General features: G+C 43.7%; 1 protein-coding gene across 3 annotated transcripts in view; it reads right to left on the minus strand.

Annotated features, from left to right (window-relative positions):
• The window catches only part of Spag6 (sperm associated antigen 6), a 54,636-nt gene extending 41,884 nt beyond the window's left edge, over positions 1–12,752 (minus strand). For 2 of the 3 annotated variants that reach the window (XM_051151264.1, XM_051151262.1), the window contains exons 1-2: positions 12,629–12,752; positions 12,459–12,554 (exon numbers count right to left, since the gene is read on the minus strand). In XM_051151264.1, the coding sequence (XP_051007221.1) occupies positions 12,459–12,554; positions 12,629–12,653 (121 nt within the window). In that variant the 5' untranslated portion in view covers positions 12,654–12,752. The remainder of the gene's footprint in view (positions 1–12,458; positions 12,555–12,628) is intronic. The other variant, XM_051151263.1, reaches the window with a different exon arrangement.
• Positions 12,753–22,018: the final 9,266 nt, after the last annotated feature.

The raw sequence follows: 22,018 nt of genomic DNA on the forward strand, positions 1-22,018 counted from the left end.
AGTTTGTGTGCTCTCTTTATTTCTCATAAAGTTAGTCTTCAGTAGGGACATTAAAGCAGAAGCAGCACAGGAAGATGGAGTTGGCAGAAGAGTTGAAATGTCCGTGAGATGACCGAAGGCATTCATTGCTGGCTCCCCTCCCCTGGCTCGTCAGCTCTCAGCCCATGTTGGTTCACTAAGGACCAACAGAGAATGTCCGAGTTCTGATCTCATCCCATCAATTCCTAATTGTGAACAATTCATCCAATTCATCTTTCTTGGCTTCAATTTCCTCATTGGTTAAGCAGGCATGGGGTTGGGGATGGTTCTTCGGTTTGTCACCGGAGTTGAGGGAGTTAATGTGGAACAAGGGCCCAGAGCAATGCTTTTGCAGAAAGCTCCCAGTCCATATAAATGACTCACTGTGATGGTGATGATGGCCTTATGGCCATTTTTGATTCAACCCCGGCACAAATACTATAGGAGAGCTAGTGATACCGTACACTTCCTTAACACAGGGATTTGTTTAAAGATCTACTTGTGCCTTTTGTGAGTGTGAGCACTAGCCCGAGCACAGTTGTTCGCCCAGCTCCCTCAAGTTGGAGATAGAGCCTGAAAATGTTTCCAAAAGAAAATGTAGTTCAGTCAGAAGAAAAGACCATATGGAACAATGGACCTGCAGTGACCCTTGAGAAACAGGGCTGGCAAAGGTGGCAGCGGCTGGGGGTTGGGCCCCAGACACTAACCTCACTCTTCATTCTTCCTGATGACATCATAGGTGTTAAGCTGCTGAGGAGGTGATGCGAGTTCTCATCCAGTGCCAGAGCCTGTGTTTTCCCAATGTGTTAGTAACTTTGGCCGCTTTTTAGATGTTTCTAAAAGTATCCAGTTAGTTTTTAGTGGCTACTGTGTGTGTGTGTGTGTGTGTGTGTGTGTGTGTGTGAGAGAGAGAGAGAGAGAGAGAGAGAGAGAGAGAGAGAGAGAGGACTTTCCACATGTTATTTAATGTCCATATCTATCAAACTTGGTATCACTCCATCTATTCTTTTAAAATATATCCTGGTGGGGACCAGTGGCTCAGCAGGGTGAAAACACTCACCACCAAGCCTAAGTACCTAAGTTCCATCCCCAGAGCCCACATGGACAGAAGCAGCTACTGCACGTTGTCCTCTGACCTCCACAAGCACCCTGTGGTAGCTAGCCACCCACATATATATGCATGTCATACAAAAGTAAAAACTTAAAAAGTTAAAGATTTATATATATATGTATGTATATATATATATATACATATATGTGTGATAGACAAAAATCAAATATTGTCAAGTACCCTTGTCTCACGTTATATTTAGAAGCATTTGAAAGAGGAAAAAATAGCATTTACAGTAACACTTGCGATCAGACCAGAAATAGCACTGCCAAATCACATAAGCTAGAAACAACTATGCTTGTCAAGACATACTTAATTAAGCAGCTTGTGAGTCTTCCTAGTTCCCAGTATCATCTAGTTATTATTCCTGTGTTTAAAATGGCCAGATTGGACCATGCTCTGTAAGACACAGTTGTCTGTGTGGGAGAGGCTGCCCGCTCACACAGGGTTCAGGGTCTGTGTTAAGCAAGCCCCAATGTTCATGAATGCTGTTTATACTTTTTTTTTTTTTTTTTTTTTTTTTTGGTTTTCGAGACAGGGTTTCCTCTGTGTAGCCCTGGCTGTCCTAGACTCACTTTGTAGACCAGGCTGGCCTCAAACTCACAGTGATCTGCCTGCCTCTGCCACCCGAGTGCTGGGATTAAAGGCATGCGCCACACACCCAGCTCATGTTTATACTTTCAAGTAGACTTTCTAACAGAGATAGCTTCAGAAGTCTCATAACAAAGCATTTAAAGCACAGAATAAAGAATTAAGATAATTACCAAATGCAGATGGGTTATTTCTGGAAAGGTTCTGGATATTAAGAAATATATATTTCCCTTTAATACTTCATTACTTTTGTCCTTCTGCTGTGAGAAAATGCAAACAGCATAGCTTACCATTTTCACCCTTTTTCTTTCTTCCTTCCTTTTATTTATTTATTTTTTTCTTCACTTTTAGAGACAGGGTTTCTCTTTGTAGCTCTGGCTGTCTTGGACTCACTTTGTGGACCAGGCTGGCTGCTTTTATGTCAACTTGACGCAAGCTAAAGTCATCTGAAAGGGGGGAACCTGAAAAATGCCTCCATAAGATCTGGCTGTAGGCATTTTCTTAATCACTGATTAACAGTGGAGGACCCAGCACATTGTGGGTAGTGCCATCCCTGGGCTGGTGGTCCTGGGTTTTATAAGAAAGCAGGCTGGGCAAGCCACAGGGAACAAGCCAGTAGGCAGCACCCCTCCATAGACTCTGCATCAGCTCAATGTGGAAGTGTGAGCCGAATAAACCCCTTCCCTCCCTAAGTTGGTGATGGCATTTCACTGATGCAAGAGAAACCCTAAGACACTTCTCTAATGAGCCTAATGAGCCTGGATTTAACCCACAGACCCATAAGATAGATGGATGATAAGAGGGGAGAGAATAGATTGGTAGATTTGTTCTAAAAGCATAAAGACGTGAGAGAATAATCTAAAAAGGAAGGAAGGACGTGAAAGAGACAGAAAAAAGAAGTGGAAAAAGTAAGAGAAGAAAAAGCCGCAGCAGCGGTCCTTCCACCTGACTGTCCCTTAGGAGCCACGGGTCACAATGAGTGCCTGAAAAGGATGAGGCCCCTCAGAGGGACTGCCAGTGACTGCTACAGCCAGCCCCTCATCACCAAGCCTCAACAAGGGGCTCATGGTAGCATCCACATTTCCTCTGAAGGCCCCAGCATGCATTAACTGTTTTGAAAATTAGTTTTTATTCTTTGATAATTAGTACATGTATAAAATGAATTCTGGTCATTTGTTCGCATGAGCAAGGGTGGGGCTTTTGTTTTTTGTTTTGTTTTGTTTTTCGAGACAGGGTTTCTCTGTGTAGCCTTGCCTGTGCTGGACTTGCTTTGTAGACCAGGCTGGCCTCAAACTCACAGAGATCCACCTGCCTCTGCCTCCCAAGTGCTGGGATTAAAGGCATGCGCTACCACCACCTGGCTCAGTGGGGCATTCTTTACTGAAGCCTGGGGCTTCAATGGCTGCAGCAACATCAATTGCCCATAGCCTCTTAAAAGGGGGGTGGGGCACATTCTTGATGAAATGTCCATAGGGTGCAGTCTTATGCTGGTAATCACAGCTTCCAGGAGTCCATGAGTACAACGGCCAGGAGGGTTTGTTTTGGTTTGGTTTTGCTTTATTACAATACTCCTTCTCCATGATCTGGCTCTTACATCCTTTCTGCCCCCTTTGTCACATTGTCCTTGAGCCTTGGAGGGAGTTATATATGATACAGATGTTCCGTTAAGGACTGACCACTCAAAAGTCACTTATCCTCAGCATTTTGATCAGCTGAGTCTCCGCAGGAGCTGCAGCCACTGCCCAAACATTTGCCTCTCTGACCAAATGTTCTACTTTGCTTTCTGTTGCTGTAATAAAACACTCTAACCGAAAGCACCCTGGGAGAGGAAAGGGTTTCTTTGGCTTATGCTTCAAGGTCACAGTCCGACATTGAAGGACATCAGGGCAGGAACTCATGCAGGACCCACAGAGGAGCCTGATTACTTGTTGGTTTGTGTTCCAGTATCTTTCTTATACAGTCCAGGGTCACCTGCCTAGGGACAGTGCCACCCACAGTGGACCGAGCCTTCCCACAGCAATCATGACAGTCTCTCCCAGATGTGACTACAGGTCACTCTGATCTAGGCAACCTCTCAGTTAAGACTCTTCCTTCCCAGGTAATGCTTGATGGTGTCAAGTTGACTATAAGAATTAATTTTAAACTAGGTTTTAAAGAAACTAACTGTTCTAATTTAGGGTCTGGTATATATACCCACAGGCTCAGGTGTTTGAAAACTTTGTCCCCAGCTGTTGGGGTGCTTTGGAGGTTATGGAACCTTTAAGACATGGAGCCTGTCTGGCAAATGAGCACTAAAGGCAGGTGTTTGAAGGTTATAACTGCTTTGCCTCTAGCCTAGCTCTCATGCCCTGTTCTCCAAACCGATAAGACTCGGCACATACTCACACCCACAAGAATGAGCTGTTCTGCCACTAACCCAGCACAACAGACGAAAACCTCAACCCTCTCCTCCACTAAGTCACCCCTGCCAGGTATTCTGTCATGATAACAAGAATGCAATTAAAACCCTAATAGTTGAGTTAGGATTACAAAACAGCCTTTAATAATCATAACTCTATCATCTAACCCCTTATGATGCAATGTCAGCCAGACTACTTTAACTCTTCATGTCAATGGTGCATAGAAATCGTCAGGAAAAAAATAAAAATTTAAATGACAAAATAATTAATTTTCATTTTACACACAGGTAATATATAAGTACTACTTTAATCTGTTATTTCTTTTCTTTTCTTTTTTGAGACAGAGTCTCTCTAGGTAGCCCTGGCTGTCCCAGAACTTGATGTGTAGACCAGGCTGGTCTTGAACTCACAAGGCATCCTGACTACTGGAATTAAAGGTGTATGCCACAACACCCAACTTATTTGTTTTTTAAGTATTACCAATTTTTGTCCTTCTAGCTGTGGAGCTCTATCATAGTAACAATTAACAAGTATCACTGTAATCAAAAGTTAATATTATTCCTAAAGGGTCTGCTAGTACGCCTTTGGTCTCTTTATGTCAAAGTGAAGTGCTTTAGCTAGGTGAGGTAGGGCCCACAAATAGAGCCAGCTGCTCAAGAGGTGAAGAGTCATTGCCTTTGAGCAGAAAGCTCGGAGCCAGCTTGGGCAACACAGTGAGGTCATGTCTCTTGAAAGTAAATATAAAAGCATGGCATGGAGGCTCACACTCCCATTAGTAGGAACGCTTCTGCTCGCAAGTACAAGGTCTGAAATACCTACCACAGGCTCAAATGTCTAAAATCTTGGTCCCCATTTGACAGGAATAACTTGGGCTACATAGCAAGACCCTGTCTCTAAAAGGAAGGGGGAAATGGAGGAGCAAGATGGTTGAGTGAGTGAAAGTGCCTTCCTGAGGACCAGGAATCTACAGGGCCCACAAGGTAGGAGGCGAAAACTGACTCCTGAAAGTTGTCCTCTACCTACACACACACACACACACACACACACACACACACACACAGATGGTTATGAGCCATCGACCACGTGGGTAATGAGAACCAAGGAACCCAGGTCCTCTACGAAGGCAGCAAGTGATCTAGCCTGCTGAGCCATGTCTCCAGCCCCTCTAACTGGTTTGTAATTTTGATTTCTATAAGCTATTTATGTGGCTGTATTTTACTAAAACCAGTTTCACAATATATAACGTTATTTCCTTCACTGCTTTTTTTTTCTCATAACAATTTGCCTTTTTAATGTTTGTCTGTTTTTATTTTAATTATTTCTTGCATTAAAAAAATTATGATCTTCAGGACTTCCTCTAGTTTCTGCTGACCTCTGGCCACTATTCCTGGATTTGATTAATAAATCATAAATTTTAGTACATTTATCTTGTTTTCTGTGAACACTGTCACAGTTATAAAGCCTACTGCAATTTAAGATATTAGGGCCCTCAAAATACAGAAAGTCTTATAATTTACTTAAAAAGTCAGAACAAGTTCCAAAAAGTATACTGTTTTGACATAGAATTTAATTTGCAATGGCAAACAGTTCAAGAAACTGCCAGGAGCAAAACTTAGCTATGTGTATCTTTTATAATTTTTCTCTTTGGCTATAAGGCCTTCTGAGACGTGTTTGGTGTCTCACTGTCAGTCAGCACTCAGTGGAGGACTGTCATGCCTGGTGTGTCAAGGCTGAGGGAGGAGACTTGGGACTAGACCGCAGACACCAACTGGCCATCTAGCGGAGTCCTTACTTAACAAACACATACAGTCTTTCCCATGTGTTGGACACGTCCCTGAGCAACAGATGCCGACCACTAAGCCCTCATTTCAAGCGGTAGATATTACTTGCAGCAACCAGCCCAAGCTGTCAGATACTCCTGTTGTCAATCATAGTTTGCTGCCAGCCAGCAAAAAGAAGCTGGAGTGCTGAGTTCCAGGGGACCCCAAGGGTTCACTCTGCTTAATTCCTATTACTCTGGCATTAGCATGGCTGTAATTATCTTCTGTGATCACTGTATTAAATGAAAGATACCCTAATTTTTTCTAGCACATCTATTTCACTCTTGAGTTGATCAACACCGCTACCATATGCCCATGAGATTTTGAGAGAGAACACACAAGTTATTTCAGGACAGAGCATACAGCTCAGCAATGACATGAGGGACCCTAGCAAGGATTCAATCTCTAGCAGTATGTTAAAAAGCCACTTCTGATTAAATTGTATTGTACTGTAGGCAAGGTGATCTGAACACAATTACATGAGGAACCATTACCTGGGTTTTTATGTAGTTTTCAAATACACATGTAAGTTTCATGCATCTAACCCTCTTTCCGGGTAGGACCCCCTTTCCAAGCTTCACTCTACCCACGCGGGACACTCCTTCCTCCATGTTGCTACCCAGGGAGGAGCCAGTCCTTCTGCTTTTGTGCTGTGTGTCCAAGGGACAGGGTTTCTGCGAGTTCTCTTCCAGCCCATCTTTGCCCTCACCTGACCCTGCCCTCCATTCTAAGTGCGTCCTGCAGACTTCACTCACTGAGCGCCATCCAACAGGCATCTGCAAGAATGGGCACCTGCTCCTCCTGGTGCTGTTTAACAGCCACCGAACTGTTTTCCACACTAACCCTAAACTCGTGGTCCAAGGACAACCCTGGCTCAGTCATTCCTCTGGCTGCAAACTTGTGATGGCTTTGCATTTACTGCAGGAGAAATGCAAACTTTACGAGAAGGCCTGCTCTCCCCTGCAGCTCCAACTGAGTCTCTCCCCTGTGCTAGCACCCAGGCTCCAAGTGTGCATACCTCAACACCACCCTTTTCTACTCAGCATTTTTTCTCTTGCCTTTCTGTCTTTACATATGGTTTCCCTGCCTAAAAGCAGTTGCATCTAGCTATTACAGAGGTCATACCTACCCCCAAGATGCATCCCCTGAATAGCACCCCTCATACCCAAATCCTGATTAAGGTGCCCTTCAAATAATTAATAATACATACAAATATATTATATGTGTGTGATAATTATTACATATTATATTGTTATATATGTATAATATATTACACATATAAACTACACACATTAACAACCAAGCCACTAAAGGGCAGGAACTGCTCCTTTTCATGTTTGCATGATCAGCGCATATGTTCAATGTCCATCTGGCACCTGTGCGTGCAATAAATGTTCACTGATGGTAAATGAGCCAACTGTGAAAATTAGTGCACAGCTTTCTCTCCTTTTAGATAAACTTTAGTTAAAAGCAAAGTAAAAAATATTTTGTTTATAGTTATTTTCATGTAAGGCATACAATGTTAAGTGTAGCAATAATGCAATTATAAATTCATAAGGCTTTAAGGAACTCATATTGGCCATTTAAACTGTTCTATCCTTTAAAATCACACTATGGAGATACAGTTCCATGTAATTCTGAAGTCTTACAGGCAGTTTAAAATCTTGATTTTTATCATCTTCTTTTATTAATGTATTGGGCTTTTTATTTTTGCAATATATATGATTATTTAACTGCAAATGATTAAAATATCTGAAAGTCAGAAAACTAAGTGAAAAGGGCTGTACCAAAAAGACTAGTTGCTGCTTCAGCTTTCATGGGTATTATCTGCAGAGAAATATTTGCAAGGCAATTCATGAGAAAGGCTGTCTGAGGCTTAGGGTACAGAGTTCAATGGTAGAGGGCACAGCGAGCATACGTGAGACTGAAGTTCAGTGTCCAGAACACACACATCTTCACATAGAATTGATTCCTTATTTCACACACTTATTCTAAAATATTTAGACAGTTTATTAGTGTGCACATTAGAGAAAATTTTACTTTAAAAAATGTATATAAATGGTGCACTACATGCTTAGCATGTTGAAGGCCCTGGGTTCAATCCACAGCACACACAAAAATGATACATTTAAAATGGTAACACTTAATAGCTATATGCCAGGGAATGGGATTAATAACTGTATCAGAAATGTAGGTTAAGATTATTAATACAGTTGAGGAATGAGCACAAGTTTCTTGGCAACAAAAGAAGAGGGATAGTATTTTACAATATTTTAAAAAAATTATTTTATCTGAAATATCATATCTCATAGCTAACGCAACATATAATAAATAATTAGCAAGTATCTGTGGGATAAATAAGTGTACCCTTTTATCAATTCTTTTGACAAGAAAGGCAACATCTATTTCATTTAAAATTAGACGTCAGATGGTTTTTAAATGCATTTTATAAGCTTGTAGGGAAGGGGTGCACACCTGCAGTCCCTGAGGCAGGAGGATCATAGGTTCTAGAGCTGTCTGGGAGACTTTAAGAAGATGAATGCTGTTAAACTAACTCTATAGCATTAAGTCTATAAAAAACATTTCTATGGACAAACAATGTAGTCTACTGCATACTTTGACAATGACTGACTTGACAGGCATAAAGTTTAGAGTGTTTAGAAAAGCAGGCCGAGATTATGCTCTCTACAGATGCACGCATGAACAGATATTATTTATTTTCAGCTGGACTTCTGAAAGAACCCAATCAAGCCATGAGTTTACCACTGCGATGGCTCAGCAGTGAAGAGTTCTTGCTGCTTACAGCCATCCAACCACCCATAACTCCAGCTCCAAGGGATCCCTTTTGTTCTCTGTGAGTGCCAGCACCATGTTACCATTGTGAACATACACACATGCAGGCAAAATACTCATACACTTAAATGAAATAAATAAGCCTTTAAAACCTAACACTGAATGATTGTTATGGTGGGAGGCATAAGGCAGATGGCAAAGCCAATATTTCTCTCTGGAAACTAGAGTAGCCTAACCTGCATCCTCAGAAGCCATCCCATTGGCTCTTAGGCAAGGCCGGCATCCTTCCCAGAATGTAGCTATGGGTTTTTCGTAGGACCAACCCAACTGTTTAGCAGAAATCCAAGTTTTGCTCCACTGGAAAAAGAACTTCTACAAAGTATGCCCGAAGCTAAAAACAAAGAATAAAGTGCTCACTATAGCCTTAAAGCCAACCAACAAGTAGCAAATACTTCCTCCTGTTCCTGTTTACTTCTCACAGTCAGTAAATAATAGACCAATTGACTGTCCAGGGCTTAAAATGGTTCTCTGTGGATCCAGGCAGATTATCAGGCCAATGATTTGAACTACTAACTTGTGTCTCAGTTCCTATGGGATTCTACACTTTTCTCTGTATACTTAAATACTTAAAGAATTTCTGGTTTTAGTTTTATTTTATTTTATTTTTTTTAGGACAGAGAATCCTAAAGGCCCCTATGAGGCCAACTTAAGTTTACTATTGGCCCCACTGCCTCAGGAAGTCATCTATTAAGCTTGACCAAGGCTGGCTTGGCTGACAAGCATCACTATTACTTGATAACCACTAGTAGTGCCTAAAGATATAAACAGAGAACTTCTTTAAACACTTAACATCAAGGTCCATTAGTAATCTTCACCTTTAATATTCCTTTAGCACACAATGAAATTCCTAACAGGGGAATTATGCTTTGCTCATTATGCTGATATGGAAAATGATTTTCCTGCTTCCCTGGGTTCATGCTTCATGTCTAATTAAAGAATATGTTGTGGGATAGGGGAGCAAAACAAAATCTTGCCAGAAGCAGAGGTCACATGTCAAAGTCAAGAGTAAAATGCATCCGTACCTTTCTCTGTGAAAGGGAAGACACTTGCTTGATGACAGTGAGGCTCTAATATAGAAGTCAAATACATTCAAAAGCATATTTTGGTGTTTTTTTAAAAAAAAGAGCATACCATTAGAATGGTTAATCTTATTGACTAGTAAGGAAGAAAAGGTTTCATAATAAAATGAGTAGGTTATTTTTAACTAAAGTAACATACAAACAGGGATTTTAAATTACTACAAGAATTATCAGATCTAGATTAACTTAAGTATATTAAAAATGCATTTTCCCAGAAGAGAAAAAAATCTTAACATGCCATTAAGATGATAGTGAAAAGTAGATAATTTTGAAAAACTACTATATGCCTTTTAAAGTCATTTCTTCAGAAGCTGGACATAAGTGTAGAATGTCAGGTCTGAGCCACAAGCCTCTTGCAGTTTGGTGACCCATTAGCTAATTTATATTAAGTTCCTCATACACTTGGGGCACTGTATCCTGTCCATATGCCCAGCTACTTGATAGAATGGGGCAGGAGAGCCACTAAGGAGTTCAAAGCCAACCTGGGCACCAAAGCTGAAACCTTGTCTTAAAAACAAGAACAAAGCAAAACAAACAAAAAATAAATTCACAGCATAGTCTACCTTATAATCTTATGGGAAGAAGGAACCTGCCATTAAAATCTCTAAAGGTACTCTATATCTTGAGTCTTAGGTACATTTCAATATTTCAGTAGTTTTTCTATTTTTCATTCAAAAAGTATTCATTTACCTACATATATATTGTCCAAGCAGTAAATCCTTATAAATAGCAAGTACCCATTCACAGAGTACATTGAGTAGAACTGAGAAAAAATAAATTGAATAGTGTTTTTTAAAAAATGCAAAATGCCCTAAGAAACATGTTTGTAGGCAGAATTTTTTTTTTAAAGGGCAATACAAGGGCTGCCATGATGGCTCACTGGGTGATAGGTGCTTGGTAACACGCTTGACAACCTGCTTCAATGTCCAGGCCCCATGAGGTGGAAGGAGAGAGCTCATCCTAAGTTGTCCTCTGACTTCCACTGATGCACCATGGCATGTGATACACCATAATTTCTTTTAAACTTAAAAGAAAAATGCAAGAGATCTTTGTAGTAAAATATGGCAGAGGTTCTCAAGATGAAAGTTTATAGGGCGAAGCAAGAGAAACAAAACTTGGAAAAGTGTAAATTAGGACTGAGGAAGGTCTGTGTCAGCATCCTCCCTAAGGTGTGTCACTCGAGGAAGGCAAACCTACAATTATCTCACAGATATTTAAAGACTGAAAAAAAACTTTCTTCATTATAAATGGCTCCCCATCGCAACCAGTGATAACACCGAAGGGATTAAACAATAAAATCCACCGAGGAAAGAAACACAGAGTAAACACTAGGTACTGTGCCCAAGGCAATGTGCTCTTAATTTATTTTTAATGATGTGCTCACTTAAACTAGTTTTAAAGATCTCATCCTATAAACTGGGGTTTCCTTAAGACCTAAGAAGCAGCATCGAGCTTGCTAGTTAGTGAGTTTTGTGGAAAGTTGTCCTCTGAACAATGTTGGTGCCCTCCTGAACTCTCAGGAGCTGTGGTTACTAACAGGAAGGATATCGCTGTCGTCTCTTCTCTCTCTCTCTCTCTCTCTCTCTCTCTCTCTCTCTCTCTCTCTCTCTCTCTCTTCTCTCCTCTCCTCTCCTCTCCTCTCCTCTCCTCTCCTCTCCTCTCCTCTTCTCTCTCTCTCTCTCTCTCTCTCTCTCTCTCTCTCTCTCTCTTTCTCAAGTCATAGCGTGGGTAAAGATGAAGACTGCTAGAGGAGAGCCTTATGAAGTCCCAAGCCTCTCCAAGATGTCTAAGTGGTTAAGGTGGCTGAGGGAGAAGGCTATTTTCAGTGGTGTAGCCACCGGTAAATTGATTCCTGTTAATAATGCTAAGTAAAAGGTTCTCCAAGCTAGATTTGGATAGAATCCTTTCTGGGATCTGTGTTTGGAGTGCCCAGTAGGGGCGAATAAATGTCTCCTCAGAAAAACAAAAACAAAAACAAAAAGCAAAAACAAACAAAAAACCACAACAGTGATGCAATAATGATGGATTTCACTTGCTGTGAACTCTCCTCTTTCCTCTCCTCCCTTTCTGGCTAAGGAGTGGAAAGAAGATGCCTTGTAGAATTCACGAAACCAGGTCCTTACCTACTTCGAATTTATTGGAAAAGATTCAAGCATTCTACCCCTCTTTCATTAATACCAAGAGGAGAAGCAGACTGGGGTTTCTTTGCTTCTAGGAAGTGAATGCGGTCAAAGAGTGACAAGACAGAGGACCAGGATAGATTGGGTCTGGTTAGGGTAGAGTTCCATCCAGGAAAATGACTTCCAAGTAGTGCAAGTGGCCGGCTGGCTGCAAGGAAGGTGTAAATGAGCCCTCCACCCTCTCCTTCACGAGTTCCCGTGGGGGGGAGAGAGTCCAGAGGGAGTCAGGCAGCACTAGCCCTTTCCTACTGCTCCCCAAAAGTTGAGCTAGTAAAGGGAGCCGAGGCGGGGCGGCTGGGAAGGAGGATCGGGAACCAGGTGAGGCTGGGCTACCGAGTGGTTGTGAAGACGAAGATGGATGAGGAATGAGATGTGAGACCAGGATGCTTCGTGCTGGGAAGGCTCACCCGCATTCTGCAGGGTCTCAATGTTTTGAGGTCTAGTCGCCTGCTCTGCCACCATCTGCACGAACCGGGTCCGGGCGTTCTGGTACAGCTCAAACACTGAGGAGAGAGGAAAGGTGGAATGGCGGGCCCCCGGCGCTGGCCCCGTCGGGGCTCCAGCCCACAACTCCTACCTTGTAACACCTGCCTCTGGCTCATGACACCGCGCGCGGAGTCCGCTCCGGGACCCCTCTGCCGTCCCTCAGGACTGCTCTGTGTACCCACGCTCCCGGGCAACCAACGGGAACTGGAACGCAGTAGTCTCTCCGCAACGGTTAGTCCCGGGCGTGACGTCACGGGGTAGAGGGACTGGCGGAGGGAAGACCTGGTATTCCGGGACACTCGGGACACTCGCGTTGCACGTCGCGCTCCGTCGGGTATCACTTCCTAGATGGCGGTGCACAGGACGCAGGCGTCTGCCGGGAGGACGCGCTCTGTACAGACCTATCCAGTGCGACTGCTGAGCAAGCCTGAGACTGAGCGGGAAGGAGGGCGCTTGGGGACCAGATTTTAGTTCCGATAGACTCTTGGGCAGCGGCACGTCATCAGATCAATACAGCAACTGGCAACACAACCTCAAGATACTTGATGTTCCTCTTAATGCCTCTCTTACCCACCTGGCATTTCTGATTTCCGAATTCCTGGAGGGTCACAGCAACCATGTTCACACACTAAATTACAACATATTAACAACATATTAAAGACACCTAGAGAGTCTGTGGAAAAGCAGCAAAGAAAATATAATAAATATCTATTTTGCAGGTTTTCCTAAGTACTACCAAGTTTGCTGTCTCCTTGTTTCAATATGACTTTTAAAAGCAATTAAAAAAAAAAATCTGGGCTTCATTTTGTTGCTCAATGAGCTTTCCAAAAGAAAGAGCCATCGCCTGGAAAGACTAGCTTCTAGAAACTGAGCTCCTGGGCGTTTTCTTTTTGCCAAATTTAAGCACTGTTGTTCGCCTTTAGTTCTAGCTTCTCTTTGAAAACTCTGTACCAAATGTTTTAGTGACAGGTGTCAACTTTAAATATTTCTCTCTCTGAAACTACCGTTTCACCAGGTGTCCAATGGGCAGATAGCCACAGCTGCTGCAGTCCGGAAGTCCTTGGTGTGTCTCTCCACCAGCAGGGAGCACATACATCTCTAGTTTTCACATTTGGGATCTTCTACAATGACTTTAAAAATACCATCCTGACGTGAGTTCTCTGAAGAAGTCTTAGTATTCTGGGGAGTCCCCTAAAGACTGGGGAAATGGACTATCCACCCTAGAAAGGAAGACGTGTTTACAGTCCTCTGTTTCACACTCCAGGACAGGTATGAGCCTTCTGCAGTTCAGCAGCCAGTGACACACCCTTTCACTTAACTCTAAAGCATGTTTCACAGTGGTCTTCTGCATTCTTCCCAACTGGGCCTTTAAAGTAGAAGTGTCTGTCCTCAGGCAGAGATGCAGAGTAAAACCCTGAGTGAGTAATTAAAACTGCTAATGAAGTGTCCTTTTATTTTCAGTTCCCTGTAGCATTTTGAAGAAAAAACAAAAAACAAAAACCTTTAAAACTTAAAGGTCCCATTGCATAGTTTCAGTCTTTAAACAACTCAAAGCCCTAAGTTACTGCCTCTTCCATTTTTAGTACATAGCTTTGCTATATATTTTCTACTTTAAAATTGTTAAGAGCTCAATAACCTACCTTTGGGATACCACATGGCTTTGAAAGTCAAGTAGAAAGGGTATTTTAAACTATAAAGCCTGTGTATTGTCATAAACAATGTGCATGAGTAGAACTTATTTTCCTAATAAACCACATTATAGATGCCTATTTCATACCCGAAGAAGTTAGACACAATAAAGAAATTGCATCTTTGTTGTTGTTGTTGTTGTTGTTGTTTAATGTAGCATTTTCCCCAAAGTCCTTAAAGTTCAATGGAGAACTGTAACATAGTGATCATAATGTACTCATAAGGGGAATTGCTAATTTAAATATAAAATATAGTGAAGAGGTTACTGTAACTGAAAAGAAAGCCATTCTATACTCTCTGACCCATTTTCAACTTACTAACTTTAAAACAAAATGCTTCTAGGTTTTACGCAGTTCCATGAATGTTACACGGCCATATAAACCCTTAGACTACTGGCTAAGTGAAGAACCACTCAAAAACCCACTTAAAGTGTCATTAAACTAACATGATTGTTGTTCTTAAAGCACCAGTTGAATTTACAGGTGTATCAAGTATTTGCTAAATAAAACTATGCATTCGATTAGGAATGAAATATTAACTTGAAAACACTGCTCCAATAAAAAGTTTGTAAGTCTTTTCCTCCTTATTGAAAAGGCTAATTATACAATTTCAAAATTATTTTCCCAGCTATTTATGAAAATTAGGCTGAAAATCCAAAGTCTCAAAACCAGTTTTTGAAATCCTGTTCCGTCTCTCTTTACAAATCTCCTCTGAGAATCCAGAAAAAGCCCTATTGTGGGGCTGTCTGCTATTCATGCATAAAAGATCTCTTGCTAATTTTAACACAGGTCTATTTTCCAGTTCCTATCTGAATTTAAAAGGTAAAGCTCTCTCTTAGAAACCTGTTGAGGTCCCTGAAGTGTGTATATATTCCCTTGCTATGCTTTAACACATTACAATATCACTGTGTTTCAGACACTTTGCTCTTGAGAGAAGTCTAGTAAAAGAAAATAATTAATTCTCCTTATAATAATACAGTCTGTATTGATTCAACGCGGGTATGCCCACCATTGATTTCAGGTCTATAATCACTCCAAATATTGCGTTTGGTGAGCAAAGAGGAGAGGATTTGGGTAAAGTAGTGAATGGCAAACTGACACAGTAATATAAGGGGAAACTTGTTAACAGAATGTCATCTGCTTTATGTAGACATGAAATCTCTTTTTAACTCAAACATGTTAGCAGTTTCTCCCAAAGGCATGCAGTTGATAACTGAATGTCATTTGTTAACTATGAGAATTCAAAGGTCTTTTTTTTTTCCAGCATCAACTGTAAAATCACTGAAGTAGCATCACGTTTCCACATTCCACTTAAAGGCAGAAGTACTGTATGCTCCACAGCAATCAAATCGGTGGACTGTATGTTATCTGTTAACTATACTGAAGACCGCGAACATAGGGCCACCCTCTCAACCCTCGTTTGAAGTGTGAGCGTGGGGATCTTGCGGTTAGGGCTGAGCAGGCCACTCAATTCAGTGTGCCAGCAAATTTGTCAGAAGAGCAAAAGAGAGCTGGACACTTCCCCGGGGAGCGGAAGGCTGACTTTTCTAAGCGTGTGTTGTGCTTCTGTCTTGTTCAAATTTTTCTTTGCTTCTCAAACCTTTTGCAGTGCTTTTCAGGCCAGTACAATGTCTAGGTGACAGTGACTTGTTTTACAGATCTAGATACACCTAGATATGGCTGCCCTGGTAGGTCTGGGTGGATGCAAAGCTTCAAGGCATCTGTTCCAATCCCAAGGAAAGCATTGATCAGGGTGATGACCTCACCGCCCCCCCTCCACCTCGCCCTCGAAACACCAAGGAACACAGTGGTGATTCTAAAAATCTATGTTTTAAATGTAGGAGTCAGTGTCATGTGTCTTATGCTGTGGCATGCAGAGCAAAACAAGTTACTGCTGCGTATAAGCGTCTTACTTACACAAGCTGTCTTAATTAAAAGTTGCTCCAAAGCCAGCATTATTAGAAAGATAACCCGCCACTATCTCAAGAACCCCTAGGTCTCCCACAATTTTATTGTTGGACTTTTCTTAGAAATCACGTAGGGTTTTGCTCTCCCGTGCTTAAATTTTCTCCTTATTACTGTTGTATAAAAGACAACAGACAACGCTGGAAGCTACTTTGCTGGAGAAGACCCTAGCGCCGACCACAGAGCGCACGCACCGCTCAGGAGCAGGTTCCCTAGGCCAGGCAGTGGGGTCCAAACCCAAGTGGCCTGGGGGGTGCCGGTGGATCAGGGTGTGCCACCCGTGTGCTTGGGTCTCCAGAGGGAGGACCCTGCCCTCGACCGGCCTCAGCGTGCCCCGCTGGGCTGAAGGGCAAGGCCCGGCCTCCTTTGCTTTTCTCAATTGTCCAAAGTTTCTCCTGCTCCCAGAAGCATCCTCGGAACCTCAGGCTCAGGATACAGCGGCGGCGCGGGGACGGCGGGCAAAGTGGGGGAGACAACCCAAGAGGCCACGGGGACGCGCGGGCGGCCCTGTCGGGAGCGCGCGGGGCCTGGGAAGGGAGGGAGCGCGCGGGCGGAGTGCGGAAGAGCCTGGCCGCGCCCCCGCGGCCTTCGGTTCCCAGTCCCCGGCTATGCCCTCCCTCCTGCCGGCCGCGCTCAGGCCTTGGAGCCTGCGGGGCTAAGCGAAGCAAGGCCTCTTCTCCGGCTTGGGTTGTGCGCTCAGGCCTCTCACGCAGGCCGCCAGGGGTCCCGTCCGGAGTCGCCACTCAGCCCTCCCTGGGAAAAGAGCGGACACGACGCGGGCAAGGCCTCCGCCGACCCAGCCCGGAACCGAGCGGCCAGGCCGCAACCCGGACGCAGCCAAGAAACGCCGGGCGGCAGCTGGGCTGGGCCTGCCGGGCGGGTGTCCTCCCGGGACGCTCCCACGCCGCGGGAAGGGTGGGGAAGGGCTCCGAGTCCCTTTGCCAAGACTGTGTGAGAACCCGGCGAGGTCCCCAAGCAGCCAGTTCCCGCAGACCACCGGCGTTCACCCGGTCCCAAAGGCGGGGACAGGACACAGTAGCTTATTTAGGGGGGAAGGCGGAGGAGAAGGGGTGACGGAGCAGCTGCACGTCATTGCGCATGTGCGAGGTTCCAATTTTTTTTTTTTTTAAACTTCTGCGGTTCTTTCTCTGTGACTAGTCCCAAGCCAAAATGTCTTGTGCACTGATTATTTCAGTAACTAATTGGCTGTGTGCGCGGACTCCTGAAACTCGCTGCAAAATTACAGAAAAGGTTTGCGAGGCTTCTGAAACCTTTGAAATAAAAGCAGTATCTTGTTTATCAGTTCTGCAGGACTTGTCCTCTAACAGAAATGGTTCAGACAGTGAACTCCGCTGAAACCGCGGACCTCATAGCACATCTCATTCTTACAGAGGACATACTTACGCTGTCATTAATTGTTGTTTCTCAGAAGTAATGTAAATATTCTAAACTAAATTATTTAAATTTACTTTCTCTTCTATTAAGCCATATTTAATTTTGTAGTGAAGAGCAAACGTTGTGTTATTTGTGTTATTCTCATACAAATAACACAAGAGATCATTCAATGGAGGAAATATGATTACCTTTCCCATGGGTGAAAAAAAAATGTAGTCTTAAAACAATTGCAAAGGAGTGCTTTCTATTCTGGAAGTCTTGTTTTTTCTCGTGTAACAATAAGGAGTGGTTTATCATTTTTATTTATAAAGCAAAGCTAAAGTTCTTGAGAGTTTTCAAATAATTTCAGCATTTTTATGGACACGTGCCAAAGAGAAATAGCTGAATCTTGGCAATACCAAGGGCATGTGATCATCAGACTGGAGAGGCTTCTTATAACACAACTGGGTTAAAACACAACTTGTAAAAAAAAAAATGGGTTTTTACAACAACAACAATGTGGTACTCCTGTAAAATGCTGCAAATCTGGGGCAGGCAGAGGCTTAAGGAGAGTCCCAAGTGACTGGCATCAGGTATCTTTCTGGCAAAAGGTATTCCCAGAACCCATTGCAGACCAAGATAACAAAGTAAGTTTGGGTTGCTCTAGTGTCCACCTTTAAGTTCAGAAAGACTTTTAGTGTTAACTTAAAGTTCATAAAATTGCATTTTCCTGGTTCCAACTATTCAGTGTGAGGTTGCCTTAGTTATTGCCTCTGAATTGTCAATGTGTTCTCTGAAGTGGTTGAAAGCATGTTGATAAGTGAATTCTTTGATCAGAATGATCATTTGGTTCCATCGAATCTGGTAGCCTTGTTCTCCTTAGAAAAAAATGTTGAGTTGAAGAAAACTCAAGTGAAAATGCTTTAAGAAAACTGTCACAAGGCGTATGTAGGAACAGCTGGTAAACACATTTTCTCAAGTGTGCACCGACTGAGCCCTTCACTCACACTGGGGAAGAAACTAATGAATCATGCTCAGAGCACTAGTCACTCCCAGGAGCTAACTACTGATAGCACTAATTTGTCTGACTCCTGAACAGCTAAAAGTTGTGTCCATTACCATGAAATCCTGAGCCTTTGGGAAGTGAACTCACTAAACATAAGGAGTTTTATTAAGAAAGCTGGAAAGGAGTTAAAATTTGAGTGGCAATAGTCTATAGAAATCTAACTGCTCCAATTTTTTTTCTGAGAGTCCTTTGTAGGTACATTATGGAAACAGCATGGTTTGTCAGTCCTAATTGCTTGTTTTTCTGGGGGGGGGTGTCCTCATAGAAGTTCTATAGGTCTAAGGCTGTATCCTCAAAAGCAATAGTGTCCCAGGTTTCTGTTTAAATAAAACAATAAAATCCATCATTATTCAAGTCAAAAGTGATAATTCATATGGATATGAATGCACTTTGATCTCCTCCTTCAGTTCTCTGAAAGACCCAGTTGTAATGAAAAAGGGGAGATAATCTCTTTAAGTTAGCCCAAAGCAAGTTGTTGGCACTTTCCTTTCTTGAAAGAAGGCAGAAAGGCACTTTACAGGATCACTCAGCCTTCCTATTTTTAAGGTGATGGTGGCACAGGTTTAGATTGCCTCTAGGAACCAAAAAGGGCTAATTTTCTTGTTTTGAAGTAAGCCATCTTAATGAACTTGACATTTTGTAAGGCTTGAATGTGAACTACTCTGTCTATGAGTCATTTTGGAATATATTGAGTTCATCATTATGTATGATTAAGCCATTGTAATTATTTCTAGTATACTTTAAAGTTTATTGCATAGGCATTTCAAAGTGCCATGTCTTAGTAGATCTGCAATATACAATACTAGCTGTTTGAGCATTCTCGTAAACTGTAGAGACAGTTGGTGATTGGCTTGTCTATGCTCTTTGAAAGTATGAAAACCAATTTTAAAATCCTATTAGTGGTTATTTAAGCAAATTTTCAGACATGTTGATTGAGAGATGAGCAGTGTTACAAATTCTCATATACAGGATATCTCAGAATCCTGAAACATCTATCAGGTATTTTAAAATACTACCTACCATGCTTGAAATATAATTAAATTAGAATATGTGTAGATGAGGGTGTTACAATGAATTTGCAATACGTGTAGATGAGGGTGTTAAAATTAATTTAGAATATGTGTAGAAGAGGGTGCCTTGTTAATGCTACTAACTGGGACAGATGCTGAGCTTTTCATTGAGTCCATTAAACATATTCAAGATTGTTTTCTACTAAAGGTAGTTGATGTCCTCTAGAAATCCGGCACACATTTGTTGAGTTGTAAAAATGGATTCCAGGACACACAAAGGTAAATGAGACAAATGCTTGTCCCCCAGGACATCTGAACTTAGTCACCCCATTTGCGACTTAGTTGAAATTTCAATCCACAAAACCACTCAGCTAAATGTAATAGCTACTTAAAGACAGGGCAAGTATTAAGACCCAAAGAAATTTAGCAATGTACATTATCCAATCGTAGCTAAAATACTTAGCAGAGTACTTTAAAGCCCTTTCCTCAGTAATAACCTGTGTGAAATACTAAGATTTTTGTTTTGAAAAGTTAGTGTCTTACGCGCGCGCGCGCACACACACACACACACACACACACACACACACACACACACACTCAGTGAGCTCATGGGGGGACTTTATGTGACCAGTCAGTGATTTATGCAATCACCTTATGTATGCAACCCTTCAGTCTACAGTGATTAAAGCTGCTGTGGTTCATCAAATGAAATCTGGTTTAGGTGAGTGAGGTGCTCTAGAAGAACCAAGAACCTTCCTGCAGTGTTTGAGTCAAAGCGAGTGATTAAATATTCGCTGTATACAAAGAAGGAAAAGTGTAGTTGTTATTAATGCCCATAGGAAAGCCACCCCTTACCAAGAGCAAGTACCGTGGGCTCGGCTTTGTGTAAACATTACTAGAAAGGTAGTGACCATCTTGGTGTCGCATTGACAACTTCCTTGTTCCAATTAACTGGCCCTTGAAAGGGGATTTTTACTTAAGTCGGAGCAAAGGGTACCTATGGCTTGAGCTCAGGGAAAATGCCCGCAACTCCAAATGTGGGTTCCGCCCGGCGCCGCAGTGTGCGCTGGCAGCTGCCTCTATTGTCTGCCATGGGGGCAGGGCTAAGCTAGACTCTAGTTTTTGAGCCCGGCCAAAGGTGCAGGAGGATAAGAACCCGGGTGCCGGAAAGAGCTGTCACAGAAAGCCACCCCCAAAATCAGATGCAGGGCTCTGAAGGCTTCCGAAGAGGCAGAGGTCCCCGCGGCTGCGGCTATGGTCCCCGCAGCAAATCGCCGTCGTGTGGTTGCTACTGGCAACCGAGCCTCCGCCGAGCGCGCAGCCCGCAGCCGCTGGAGAAAGGTGGCGAGGGAAGCGGTTACTGCGGCGCGGCGGTCGCCTACAGGACGGTCGTCCCCGCCAGCTCCCCGAGGCCCTCTGCCCTTGCCCTCCACCCCCACCCCCCGACCGCAGCCGTGCTAGCGACGAACACGAGGTCTCAGCGCTCGGCGGCCGCGCTGCCTCGCAAGCGTCAAAATCCTGGCGCCCTCTCTGAAAGCAACATGGCAGCCCGGACTCGAAGCCGCGCAGCACCGTGAACGCCTGCGAGTCGCCGGCTCGGTCGAGCGCCCCGAGTGTCTGCGCCTTGAGTGGGTAGAGTCGGGGAGCTGCCCTCTCCCGCCGCCCACCGGGCCCCGGGTGGCGCGCAAGTCGCCCTTTGTTCTCCACTCGGTGGCCAGCTTCGCTGTGGGGGTCTGAATGGCGACCCTGAGACGCCGCCACGGGGGGCGAGGGTTGGCGGTCTGTCGCTGCCCGTGGGGCTGTGGGTCCCCCACGGGCCGCCACTCGTTGGGTTGGGTCGCCTTTCCCCCCCCTCCCCCCGCACACCTAGGTTTCATCTCCATTTCTCACACCTCGGAGGTGTGAGGCTGGAGACCCGGGAAAAGAAATGGCGGGGACCACGACACGCTCCTCGGGGACAGAAAAATATGATCTTCAGTAAGGCTAGTTGCCACACTGGCCCCTGGCCACAAAGGTCCAGGGAAAAGTCTCCCCGAGACCTGGCAGGGCAGAACATTGCCCCTAGAGAAGGGAAGCCAGGGGGAGAATTTGCATTCAGTAAAACTGAGGCGGGCGTGGGGTGGATTTTTTTTTTTAACGATCAGAGCCACGCAGGCGAGCCAGTTGTGACGTTTCACAGAGCCGGCTACAGAAATACCGAGATCCGTCACCAAATGGCGGTTCCTGCAGCTTGCTGCACCGCTGAGGGGATTGGCTGGCCCGCGTTGCCCCGTGGCGGGCCACTTTCACTTCTCCGCCATCAGGGAAGCACTAGCGCCTACACGGCCTCGCTCCGCGGGCTCCCCAGCTCCACGACCAGAGCCTGAGATGTAGGCCTC

This window comes from Acomys russatus, chromosome 9 (assembly GCF_903995435.1).
Source record: "Acomys russatus chromosome 9, mAcoRus1.1, whole genome shotgun sequence".
Lineage (NCBI taxonomy): Eukaryota > Metazoa > Chordata > Mammalia > Rodentia > Muridae > Acomys > Acomys russatus.